We start from the raw sequence: 12939 nt of genomic DNA, 5'->3' as shown, positions 1-12939 counted from the left end.
CCTTGTCATATTTCTATTTCAATAGATTGCTTTTCTCAATTTTATTTTCAGTGGATTGCTTTTACTCACAGTCACTCAACTTTTTATACAGCATTACACAGTATCAATTGGGATGATCCTTCCAGATTTCTATGCCTCTTTTATATGGTCAAAACTTCCCAGTAGCCTTGGAAAGGGACTAGAATCTCTCATTTTGATGGTATATGGTAGCATCACTTAAAGATAAGGTAGACCTCTTGACATCAGCCTTTCCCTCCAACTTGTTTAGATTACCAAGACAAAGCTGTTTTTCTACTTAGAAAACTTCCACAGATTAAAATTTCAAACTTTTCAAAATTCCTCTCTGTAGCAATTTCTTTCTTTCTAGTCTACATTAATCTCTGAATCTTTCTGTAATTTGGTTCTAAATGGAAGTAAATTATGGCTACTGTTCAATGAGTTACATATCACTATTATGCAGTATCTTATAACTGCTCATAATTACTTGAAAACTGCTGAAGGAAAAATACTATCTATAATAATTTACACAAGATCAGATAGAGGCTAAGTAGAATTTATAATTAATTATTAATCTCAAATATCTGTATTCAAGTGACGAACATTTTTTTTTTTGTGGTAATTCTGTCCACGAGAGTTATACAACCTACAGAACTTGTTAACATTAGTTGTTTTACAGGACATTCACAACCTACAGACTATCCAATGTTAAAAAGTTTCTTCTTTCTCTTATAGAGTTAAAAGAAGGAACTTGATCATTGTATTTTAACATGAGTAGGGGAATTAAAGAGATCTTAGGGGCACCACCCCAGTTTGAGAACAATACTCAATGGTTGGATGGATTTGTAGAGTTAACAGCTGCAATTGGCCTACAGCTGGCCTATAGCAGCATCCAAATATACAGTTGGATGCTGCTATAGGCCAGGGAGTACAGGGGGAGATATTGAATTCATGCATCAGCAACTTAGTGCAAGTTATTGTTTTCTGAACAGGTTGAAGTTATTGGGCAGGGAAACTAATATTGAAAAGGTTGAGTGTAAGAGAGAGAAACATTAGCACTGATTGTGTATTTATTGATCCTTATAGGCAGAATAAATTGCAGAAGAGAGGGGAAAAAAATCGGCATAGGACTACGGTAGTTAGTGACTTATATATCAGTTCTAAAGCCGGTACAAGATCTAGAGGGAATCTGCAATTTTTGTATACCAATGCTAGAAGCATTCGAAATAAGAGAGAAGAATTTTTGGCATTAGTCAGTGAAATCTCACCAAAAGTTGTAGGCATTAGTGAAACTTGGCTGTCAGCAGAAGATGTGGTCACTGGAATTGAATGTGATGGGTACAGTATTTTCAGGGAGGATAGAGAAGATAGAACAGGAGGAGGAGTACTGTTGATGATAGCTGATGTGTTGCAGCCAAAGAAAGTAGTATATCATGATGATAGACATGTGAAGGAGAGTTCATTTGAGGCAGTCTGGTGCGAAATAGTGACCAACGCAACCAAATATACAGTTGGATGCTGCTATAGGCCAGGGAGTACGGGGGGAGATATTGAATTCATGCATCAGCAACTTAGTGCAATGAGTGAAGGCTTAGTGATTATTATGGGGGATTTTAATTATGGTGATATCAATTGGAAGGAGGCAATATCACGTAGCAAAAAGGAAATGGAGTTCATACATCTGCTACGAGATAATTACTTGAAACAGCACGTAACTGAAGGGGACACGTGGTGTGAGAGTGTTGGACCTGGTTATTGGTTCAGAGGTTATATGCATAAGTAAGGTGACCTCATTACCTCCAGTTGGTGAAAGCGATCATGTGGTATTGACTTGGGAGGTTGCAAAATCTGTGGATTTTTCTATTAAGAAGGGGTATGTACGAAACTACAGGTTAGGCAATTATAACAAGCTTCGGAGTGAGCTTGCAGCCATCCCATGGCAGAACATATTGCAAGGGAAAGATGTTAGCAGTGCTTGGGATAAAATCAGTGGGTATCTGAGGAAAGCAATATCAGATTGTGTCCCCATGGTCAGGAGGTCAAACAAGGCAGGCATTAGATGGATGAGCAGTAGTATCAAGCTTGAACTACAAAAAAAGAAAATGTTATGGAGAATTTACAAGGAGAAGGGCGATCAGGACACCCATGAGCAGTACAAGGCTCAAGCTAGGAAGGTTACCAGCATAGTAAGAAAAGCTAAATCAGATTATGAGAAGACCTTAGCCAAAGAGATCAAGGGTAATCCCAAAGAGTTCTTCCGCTATGTGGCAAGTAAGAGGAAGAATGACTTCGGAAGGATAACCTTAGTGGGTGCTGATGGTATTGAGGTGACAAAATCAGATGTAATAGTCGAGTTACTGAGTGATCACTTCTCAAAAGTCTATCACCCAAGTGAGGATATCTCTATACCTATAGCAATACCTAATGTGAGAATTGAAGCTAAAGAATCAGAGGTATTAAATATATTGCGAAACTTAAATGCAAACACTGCGGTAGGCTTAGATGGAATATCAGCTCGGGTGTTGCGTGAATGTGCAAATGAATTGTCAACCCCTCTTACCTGGATATTTAATTTAAGTTTGAACTCTGGTATGGTCCCTAGGGAGTGGAAGTTAGGCAAAGTGGTTCCTTTGCATAAGGGTGGCTCTAAAACTGCAGTATTGAATTACAGACCAATCACCATCTCAGGAGTAGTGGTAAAAGTATTGGAAAAGTTGGTTAAAGACAAAATTCAAGAATGGGTGGATCAGGATATGATACTCTATAGAGGCCAACATGGTTTTGTTAAAGGTAGATCCTGCCTTAGCAATCTATTAACTATCCATAATAGAATAACATCAGAGTTGGACAAAGGAACTGGCTACACAGTGGTACTTCTGGATTTTGCTAAGGCTTTTGACAGGATACCCCATAGAACACTGTTACGCAAATTGGAGCAGATGGGAATGGATATTAAATTGGTGATATGGATAGGAGAATGGCTCAGGGAGAGATACCATAAGGTGGTGTATGGAGGAGCCGAGTCCAGAATGAGGCAGGTGACCAGTGGTGTGCCTCAGGGCTCTGTGCTTGGGCCAATGTTGTTTAATTTGTATATAAATGATATAGGAAACGGCTTAAAGGGAGATATTCAGTTGTTTGCTGATGATGCAAAGTTGTGTAGTGCAATAAAAAATCAAGCTGATGTTGAAAGTTTGCAGGAGGATTTAAATAAGCTGGTAAAATGGGCAAAAGAAAATGGATGTCAGTTCAATGTGGAAAAGTGTAAAGTCTTGCATTTTGGGATTAAAAGATTACCAGCTGTGTACTACATAGATGGAAAGGTACTCCAAGAGATTGATGAGGCTAGGGACTTAGGGGTATTGGTAGATAAGGAGATGAAGTTCAGAGGACACATTGCTAAGGTGTCCAAGATTGCACATAGGATTACTTGGTTGTTGAGGAACACACTGACATCCAGAGATAAAGAGGTTATTATTCCCCTTTATAAAGCATTGATACTTCCACATTTGGATTACTGTGCTCAGGTCTGGTCACCTGGATTCCTTGGAGATGAGGAGGCTGTGGAGAGGGTTCAGAGAAGAGTGACCAAGTTGGTGAGTGATATAAAAAATGCTCTCTACATTGATAGATTGAGAGCTTGTGGATTGCAGAGATTGGTTGATAGGCGAAGAAGAGGGGATATGATAGAAACATTCAAATTACTAAAAGGTTTTTATAGGATTGATGCAGGGGAAATGTTTCAGCTGTGTGATAGTGATGGAAGAACAAGAGGTCATCTCTGGAAATTAAAGAAGAGTGTGGTAAACAAAGGTGTCAGAACAAGGTTTTTTGCCTGGAGGGTGGTGAATGAGTGGAATTCATTGCCTGACTTTGTTGTGAGCTCTTCATCTGTAAATGAATTCAAGAAGAGATATGACAGATATTGTTTTGCTAGTTTGGGTCTCCCGCGATGAGTCTACTGACTCCATGGAGATACCCGTAATAATAATAATAATAATAAAAAGAGGTAAAATAGCACATTGAATGAAAGAGAAAATTTAATTTTTTGGATGCTGAAAAGGCAATATTTGTAATATCTTTATACTGAGTGAGAGAGAGAGATATATTTGAGATTAGAGTAATCCCATCTCATCTAGAGATCTGAGTGTTCAAAAGTAAAACAATTACATTTGCTATCTAATCCCAAACACTACAAATGCATTACCAAAATAATACTCATTGGCTTTAGTTTCCTTATTTCACTCTAAATCTTCATCTTTTATGCAAGACTCAATCTTTAAGTACACCAAAAAAGAAAGAAATGAAGTACATTACAACATTTGTTCCATACATATTTTAATCTTTCTTCTCTATAACGTTATCAAAATCCCACTGAAGATGGTTTGAAAATAAGAATTTGGGATTGCATAAACTGATATTCTGGAAGTTTTTGTATTTCATGTAGTGCAAGGCTTATAGAATAAAACAGAGTGCAGTGTTTAGTGATTAGCAAACCATGTACTAGATTTGCAGTCAAACTGAGAAGGTCACTGATATATATATAAAAGGAAGAGAGTAGGTAAAAGTGCCTTGTGGAACACTAGCATCAGTTGCAAAGGTTGTGGCCAAAGATCCAGTCACCAACTTTTGTGCATTCAGATAGAAAGCTTCAGCTCAGTAGCAGAATCTTAGAGATATCAAGACACCCCCCCCCATCCATCTGACTGACTGCATCCATACTGATGATCATTTATTAGTTGACAGCATTCAAGATAGTAGAGAAGATGAGTGTTAATGATTTCTCCATTACTTGACAATAATTACATGGCAAGAATTTGACATTCTTAGGAATGGGTTGAATAAGGATTAATCTTCTGGTGAGAAAATATAAAAAGGGGAAGCATCCACCATAATATGCAGTTATCAACTAGAGAGGAAAATGGGCAGTTCTTGACGCCATATCCAATCAAATGCTCTGGACACGCTAGTATGTATATATATATATATATATATATATTTTTTTTTTACATACTTAAATAAACCAATCACTGATAGCAATAGTTGGCTTTGGCTTATTTTGTATCCAGCAATGGAATATGAAAAAGTAGAACCATTAACAGAGGATATTAAAATTGGAAGGATGAGAAAGAAGTGCTACAGATATTTCAAAATATTTTTCCAAAATATATAATTTCTTTATATTGATTCTAAAACATAACCTAAAAGTTTTTCACGTTTTTTCAGTTGCTACAACATCATATGAAATCATCAGCCCTCTCTGTCTACCAACGTTCTGGAGTCAGTCAGAATTCAGAAAATTCACTAGTATAGCGAAATACACCCTCTGTCCAAAAAGAACCCAAACTTTTGATAGAAAATAAAACACAGGTCAATTATAATTATTCAAATAATTTATTTCAATCAATATACTCTCCCTCAGCTTCGATATAGCATTTGCCACAGTCAATTAATTCAGTGAGTTTTTTATATTGGTTTTTGGGATACTGTTGAGGGTCGTGGTTACTGCCGCTTGAACGTTTTCAATGGTGTCGTATCGCTTTCCTTTAATCGGCAAATGAAGTTGGGGGAAGAGAAAGAAGTCACAGGGTAATAAATCAGGTGAATATGGTGAGTGATCCAAAACACAAACTTGGTTTTTGCTCAAAAACTGTCTCACAATGTTCTGATGAGATGGTGCATTATCGTGCAAAAGTGACCAGCTGCCTGCATCACGATATTCATACCGTAAGCGACGAATTCTCGCTATCAATCACTTCAAAGCTTCGAGATAAAACTCACCATTGACCGTTTGGCCAGGCAGAATGAATTCTTTGTGGATAATGCCCTTGGAATCGTAGAAACAAATCAGCATGCCTTTACTTTTGACTTCTCCAAGCAACTTTTTTTTCGGATGCCCGTCTTCTGGTGGTCTCCACTCAGCACTCTGGCGCTTTGTTTGGGGGTCATACTCAAAACACCGTGTTTTGTCAGCAGTAACAATCATTTCAAGGAAGTTTGAGTCCTTACGAGCGGTTTTAATGAGGTCCTTGCAGTGTTCAATTCGATACATTTTTTGGTCGTCGGTCAACTTGTGGGGAACAAATCGCGAATTCAATTTATGAAGGCCAAAACTCTCAGTCAAAATGTTGTGCACAGTTGATTTCGGAATCCCCAATTCATCTTCAATCAATCTCACAGACGATTTCGGATTTTCTTTGATAAAATCACGCACTTTTTGGATATTAACTTCGTTCAGTTCAGTTTTTGGACAGTCCGGCCTTTCGTCATCCAAAAGTGTATCATGACCACTTTGAAATCGCTTAAACCACTTGTAAACTTGAGTACGGGATAAGCATTCATCACCGTATGCTTTTTGAAGCATTTCATGTGTTTCGGTAAAACTTTTACCAAGTTTAACGTAAAAGTCAATTGCAGCTCTCTGTTTGAAACTTATTTTCCGACCGTTCGTCAAAACACACTGTCTCTTGGCACCATAACTCGGCTTCTAATGAAGGTTGCCGCTTTCGACAACAAAATGATACAACAGATGGCGCTACTAGTTTCTTCTATTTTCGAAAAGTCCGGTTTCTTTTTGGACAGAGGGTATATGCATGCATGCAGATCTAAGAGTTTTATCTTGAGAGTTTTTACGTTCATCTGGAATGTTTTTGCCCTCAATATGCCTATCATAGCATAGAAGAAACTGACTTTTTTTTTCTTTCATGGAAGTGATTCAAACATAGGTGTTAGAACTGAAAATGTCTATGAAAATTATCATATATCATTTATAATATATATATATATATATATATATATATATATATGAAGCTACAGTTGCTTTTTTTTTTTTTTTTTTGGACTGTCTCAGTTCTTTTTTCAATGGAGTGAAAAATGAAGGCCTACATCCCAGTGAAGATAATTTTTTGTAATTCACTAGAGGAAGAGTGAAATATATATATATATATATAAGAATAATAATAAATTGTCATTGAAAATGTCAACTGTGTTGTGAATGGAGAACCTGTGGAACAAGTAAAACATTTCAGCTACTTAGGCACGATTTTTACTGAAGATGGTAAATTAAATATAGAAATAGACAACAGAATCAGCAAAACTGGTATGGTGGGAAGTCAATTGAATAAATTCATATGGAGTAAGAGAGAAATTAGTCAGAACACTAAATTACTGTATACAAGACAGTGTTCAAACCAGTTTTAACTTATGGATCTGAGAGCTGGGTCAGAAGTAAAACACTTGACCAAAGACTAGTGAACGTAAATATGAGAGTCCTGAGAAAGATTCGAGGCGTGAACAGATGGCATCAATGGCAATATCATATTAAAAATGAGGATATTAGGAAAGAACTTGACATTGTCAGCATCCAGGAATGCGTTAGCAGAGCTAATCTCAGGTGGTATGGTCACTTAAATAGAATGGGAGAGGAAAGATTAGCAAAACAAGTGTTCTCTGCCAGGTTGGCAGGAAAACGACCCAGAGGAAGACCAAGATATAGGTGGATTGATACGGTACAAAGTGCCTTAGACGATAGAAATATAAGATCCGATAATGTTGGAGTCTTGACAAGTAACAGACTGATTTGGAGGAAAATTGTAGATAGGAAGTTAGTAATGATGTAATTTTATCATGTAGTACTGTCATATCCTGTACACCCCTTGAGGGTACATTTCAGGAATTTGATGATGATGATGATAATAAATTGTCAAGAGTCATTGATAAAATGCGATTCCCCCCTCCCTTCATGTCTCATTATGATAAACATACTAATATAGAAATAACTGATATATTGGCTTCAACATTTTAACATGGTAAAAATTAGCTTTTAAATTAACAAAAGTCCATGATTGAACATGTGACTATATCGGATGATAAGGTCTACCTGACTAGGGACATATTTACTTGACTGATAAGCCAGAACAACTTTTTTTAAGCCCTCATCATCAGTTTCAGAAGACGTTTTGGTATACAAGTTATTTAAGATTCTTCTGTTGTCTTACTGATGATAGATCATAGGAGACTTGTTACACTATTTCTGTAAAAGGTGATATGCCTTGATCAAGAGTTGAAAGAAAAGAATGATGCAAGAGCTCAGCTTTATCTTTAGGTTGTTATAACGGTGATGTCTGGATGAGAGAGAGAGAGAGACTGAAGCATATATTGGCTTTTGCAAAAGATCAACTGCATGACTGCCATTTGTATAAAAGGCAAGTTTGATGTATTTAGCTCTGGATTTGTGGATGATTGTTTTACATTTGTTGTGTGCTTCAGTATATGCCGAGAATGAAGCTACAGTTGCTGTTTTTTTTTTTTTGGACTGTCTCAGTTCTTTTTTCAATGGAGTGAAAAATGAAGGCCTACATCCCAGTGAAGATAATTTTTTGTAATTCACTAGAGGAAGAGTGAAAGCAATATCTGACCATGGAAAGTAAGAGCAGAAGCACTAGAAGTCATTCCACTTTGCGCCATTGTAATGCTGAAGTATATGAAGCTAGAGTAGTTATGGAAAGGCTATTCTGTGGGAAATGATACTTGTGTAAAATTAAATTCTGAATTAATGAGAGGACAGGTTTAGTTTAGTTTTTTTTAGATTTTACAGCTGAAGCAACTCAAGGGCTATGAGGCCAGTGTATTATGTTTGTTAATTGTGTGTACTCTAATGGCTGGTTTCTTGTTCTGAGAGATGAAAAACCTGAGTTTCCAGGAGAAACAAACCCTCTACCTCTGTATGAGACCAGAATCAGTTGAGAGGAAAGGTGACTAGTTAAAAAAAAAAAAAAAAAAAAAAAAAAAAAAAAAACCAAGGACGCTGGTAGAGTTATATAATATTCTAGATGTTAGATGATATTTGTGTTAATATTCTCCATCAAATATGAAGATAAAAAATCCAGAAATGTGTTAAAATTTAACTTTAATCAGATCAGATTATCATATTAATACTAAAGTACACCACAAATAATAGTTACATTTCTCCTCTTATCATCCTTATTACATTAAAACTCTGTGATATTAACACAGTTCATACAGTTTATAATAAAAGCACTCAACCTCACCCACTGCTTTAAACCAAGAAATCACATGCCTTAGATATCTTCTAATTCTGGCAATGTCCACAGGAGCTAATAGACCATGCAATTCATTTGACCAAAAATCATGTGCCTCACCCCACAATAAAAAATCAAATACTCTTAGCATCTTAAAATTCTCATTAACATCTACAAAGCCACCAAATGCATCATTAAATATTTAAATTACAAAATTGTTTTTACCACAAATAATAAACAACAAAACTTACTAAAACATAAAACTACATTAACAAGGAGTGATGTATTACTATGGTATTACAAATTTAACAATGGTGGTTCCAATATAGTAGGTAGTGCATCTAGCCTAGCTGCAATACCTGTTATAATGGATCCACCATTTGTTCTTTAAAATCACATTTAACTGAAAATTACTGAAATTGCAATATACTCTTACTTGACTACATGCCACCAAAAAGAAAAAAGCTCGAACAAAAGCACAATAATTTTCATATTAACAAAAATCCCATCACTGAAATATCTTTATATGACATACAATTAAAATACACTCCAGATATTAAGGTATTAAGGTCTTGATTATTAATTTCCAAGAAAATGAAAAACCAGTTACAGTGCTCAGAATCTCTAACTATAAAACTCAATATGCTATAAACTTTAAATATCCTATCTAATCTCACCCACTTAGAAATTAAATACAATAACTACTTCTCATTACTCTCAAATCAACCAAATTAATTAATATCTAGTGAACCACACAGCAAGCTCATAACTAGTTTTCTTATCCTTTATTTGATGATGGGCCACTGAAACAGCCAACATGCAGTCATAATGCTGGCTGGTTTTCTTTACACTTTTTTTTTGTCTTTGTGTCTAGCTCATAATTTTAAATTTTATAATCTTGAAATCCATTGCCTTCCACAATTTGTTTTATATTTTTATGCCCATCTATTAATGTATTGATACTCTATGCATTTGGTTTTCACTTTCCACATTGTTTTCCCAATTCACATAATTTTGTGGCTTGAATTTAAGAATTTCATCTAAATATCACCATCAATCTGATCTGCATATTATCCAGGGATTTATTATTTTTTCAAATTTAAATTTTAAAATCATGAAAAAGCTATAATGCAATGCCTACTGGTAGGTAGAAAAAGAGAGTCGCTCCACTAATAATAAAACTTAGTTTTTATTTATTATCTTACAAATTGCTAGCCACATAAAACTAATGTTTCAGAATATTTCAGAATGAGCAGTGCTTGGACATATGGAAATATGATTTCTGCATTACTTCAACCCCTTGGTTATCACTTCCAAGTCTGGCTCCTACTGACGAGATCTCAATAAAAGTTGAAACAGTTCTGGGTAGTAGCCCTTATCCATGTCTGTAAGGATATGTGCATTGCATCATGGGATACTAAGGCAAATGATGTGAAGTCATTAGCCTCTATATACAAGTAGTTCAGCTATGAAGTGACTTCACACGCAAACTTTGTTTGCTTACATTTGGATAAAGAATGAAAACAATAATATAACTTCTTGGCATCTTTAATTTATACTACAATCAAGTGGAAAAACTTTTAATATCTTGCACTATAAAATTCTCGTTTATTGTTTAAAAAAATACTTACCTAAGAAACAGAGCACAATTTGATTTTCCCATGATATAATCAGGCTCAATTTCACCATATTCCCAGGTTACATTTCTTATATTTTTAAGCAATGGATTACCCCGCTATAATAATAAGTGGACAAAGTAATTATTAATAAGCAGAATCCAGAATGAATTAAAAACTTTAAAAATCAGTCATAATTTTATGGGAGAGCAAGTGTTAAATGTCTCAAGATAGAAGGGCAGGACTAAACTTACCTTAGGCAGTAGCAACAATTTTATCCTGCTCTAGAGAACAAACATGGAACTTTTACTTTTCTTTTTTTTCCCAAGTCACTTCAAGTCTCCAATAAATGGAGTAGTGGTCGCATCCCAGGAAATTAAATTCATCTAAACCTAAAAACATTACAAAACATTCCTGCCTATGGTGGAATTCGAACACATAGCCTCCTGAGAGCGAACAAGATAGCCAACTAGGATAGCATATAAAGCCTGTATAACTGCAAAGTACACCACAGTTATACAGGCTTAACCAATAAAGAATGATTAACTTATTATAATAATATTATTTTTAAACTGTTATCTACAATGCTGAACATTGCACAACATAATTTGATGATGCCACCACAGCATAATTGGAAGAACAACAGGACGTGCCCATTGAATGAAAAAGGACCAGTGTTTAATTCTTGTCATGATGAGAGAAATCTTTATATGACCTTTCACAACCAAAGGTTGGTTAATGATATCACAATATGGCAGTAGCCCCTCTCAAAAACTTGTGTTTTTCCTTCTGCAAAAATAGCCTAAAAACACATGCAATTAACTGTAGCAGTGTGTAGATAGTGCATTGGATAGTATAGATGATTACTGAATTACTTAAGGAATTCACAATGTAAACTGGAATATAAATTAAAATAAACTTTAATATATACAGTAATCCCCCCCCCCCGACTTACGTAAATTCACAGTTACGTAATAAATCTTGAAAATTACAACTACTAGTGCGTATGAACATGTTTGCAGCTTTTGCAGCTTTGACATCCATTGCAGTATGCAACGACATAATATTAACTAGACTTGGCATTCACAGCAAATGTAATGAATAGTAACAGGCAGTGACAGGTAAACACTGGTAAACACCGAGAGCAGCAGAGGGCAAGTGCGCAAAAGCCATAACATTCAAACTGAAACCTGCCAATTAGAAATAAGGACTCCACAAACAATTCCTCGTTTCCCCAACCTGTCAGTAGTCTATGCTTCGCACAGTTAGTTTAGTCACTTGTTTATCAGCGTTAGTGTTCGTTGTTTATTTACCCATAAAATGGATTCGAAACGCAAAACCGAATGTGCTGGTAATAAATCTAAAAAACAAAGGTCTGCAATTACTTTAGAAGAAAGGTTGAAAATAATTCACATGTATGAAGACGGGAAAATTATAACAACAATAGCTCAGGATATAAATCGACCTACTTCGACAGTGAATACAATAGTGAAGGATAAAGTTCGCATTGTTGAAAGCATGAAAGGTGCGGTAACGTTGAAGGGCACAACTTTTTTGGGGGGTTGTAGCCATTGGCTGAGAACGTGTTAAGGACGTGATTTAGTTCAGTTAGGGCCTTTTGAACAGATTTGTTGAGCCCTATTATGTAGTATCTTAATAATATCAAATTGTTGTGAAGGGGAGGGGGATTGTTGGTGAATATACCTGCCTGTATGGGTGGATTTTCTATAAACTGAGAAAAAAACCAAGGTTCCATCGGGCTGGCGGGTGATTAGTGTGTCGAGGCTGTTGTTATCCTCATTTTCCAAGGTGAACTTGATTCTGGGGTGTTGGTTGTTTAAGTGTGTCAAGGAGGGGAGTGTATCTGAGCCATGTGGCCAAATAGTGAACATCATCAACATAGCAAAGCCACATAGTAGGTTTTTGTGGGTCAGAGTTTAAGGCTTTCTCTTCAAAAGCCTCCATAAAGAAGTTGGCCTTATAAACCACTATTTCCTTATTCCTACCTGTCAATTCTTATCATAGCAGATACAATGTGGTGTCTGAACAATTACAACATGTCATTGGAACTTTAGTCCACTGTCTACCATCACTCCAAGATCCCAAATCTCAACCAGTTCTTGAAATACAGTTCCTTCAATAGATTATGCAACAATCTCTGCACTCCAAAGTGCAGCATCTTGCATTTATCAATATAAAAATTATAACATAATCCCACTCAAAAAGCCCAGCTAAAAGTCTATTCAAATTTTTCTGTAGCGAATTAACACCAACAATAATCCTGA

The 12939-nt window shown here is 35.8% G+C and overlaps 1 protein-coding gene across 1 annotated transcript in view; it reads right to left on the bottom strand.

The window, feature by feature from the left end:
- Ercc1 (DNA excision repair protein Ercc1) overlaps positions 1-12939 on the bottom strand; it is a 147832-nt gene that overhangs the window by 71078 nt on the left and 63815 nt on the right. Inside the window, exon 4 of the mRNA XM_090411366.1 lies at positions 10670-10773. Within this exon, the coding sequence (XP_090267492.1) occupies positions 10670-10773 (104 nt within the window). The remainder of the gene's footprint in view (positions 1-10669; positions 10774-12939) is intronic.

Source organism: Typopeltis vanoorti, chromosome 21 (assembly GCF_054136105.1).
Source record: "Typopeltis vanoorti isolate ZY-2024b chromosome 21, IOZ_Tvanoo_1.0, whole genome shotgun sequence".
NCBI lineage: Eukaryota > Metazoa > Arthropoda > Arachnida > Uropygi > Thelyphonidae > Typopeltis > Typopeltis vanoorti.
This window is presented reverse-complemented; position numbering and strand designations above follow the sequence as displayed.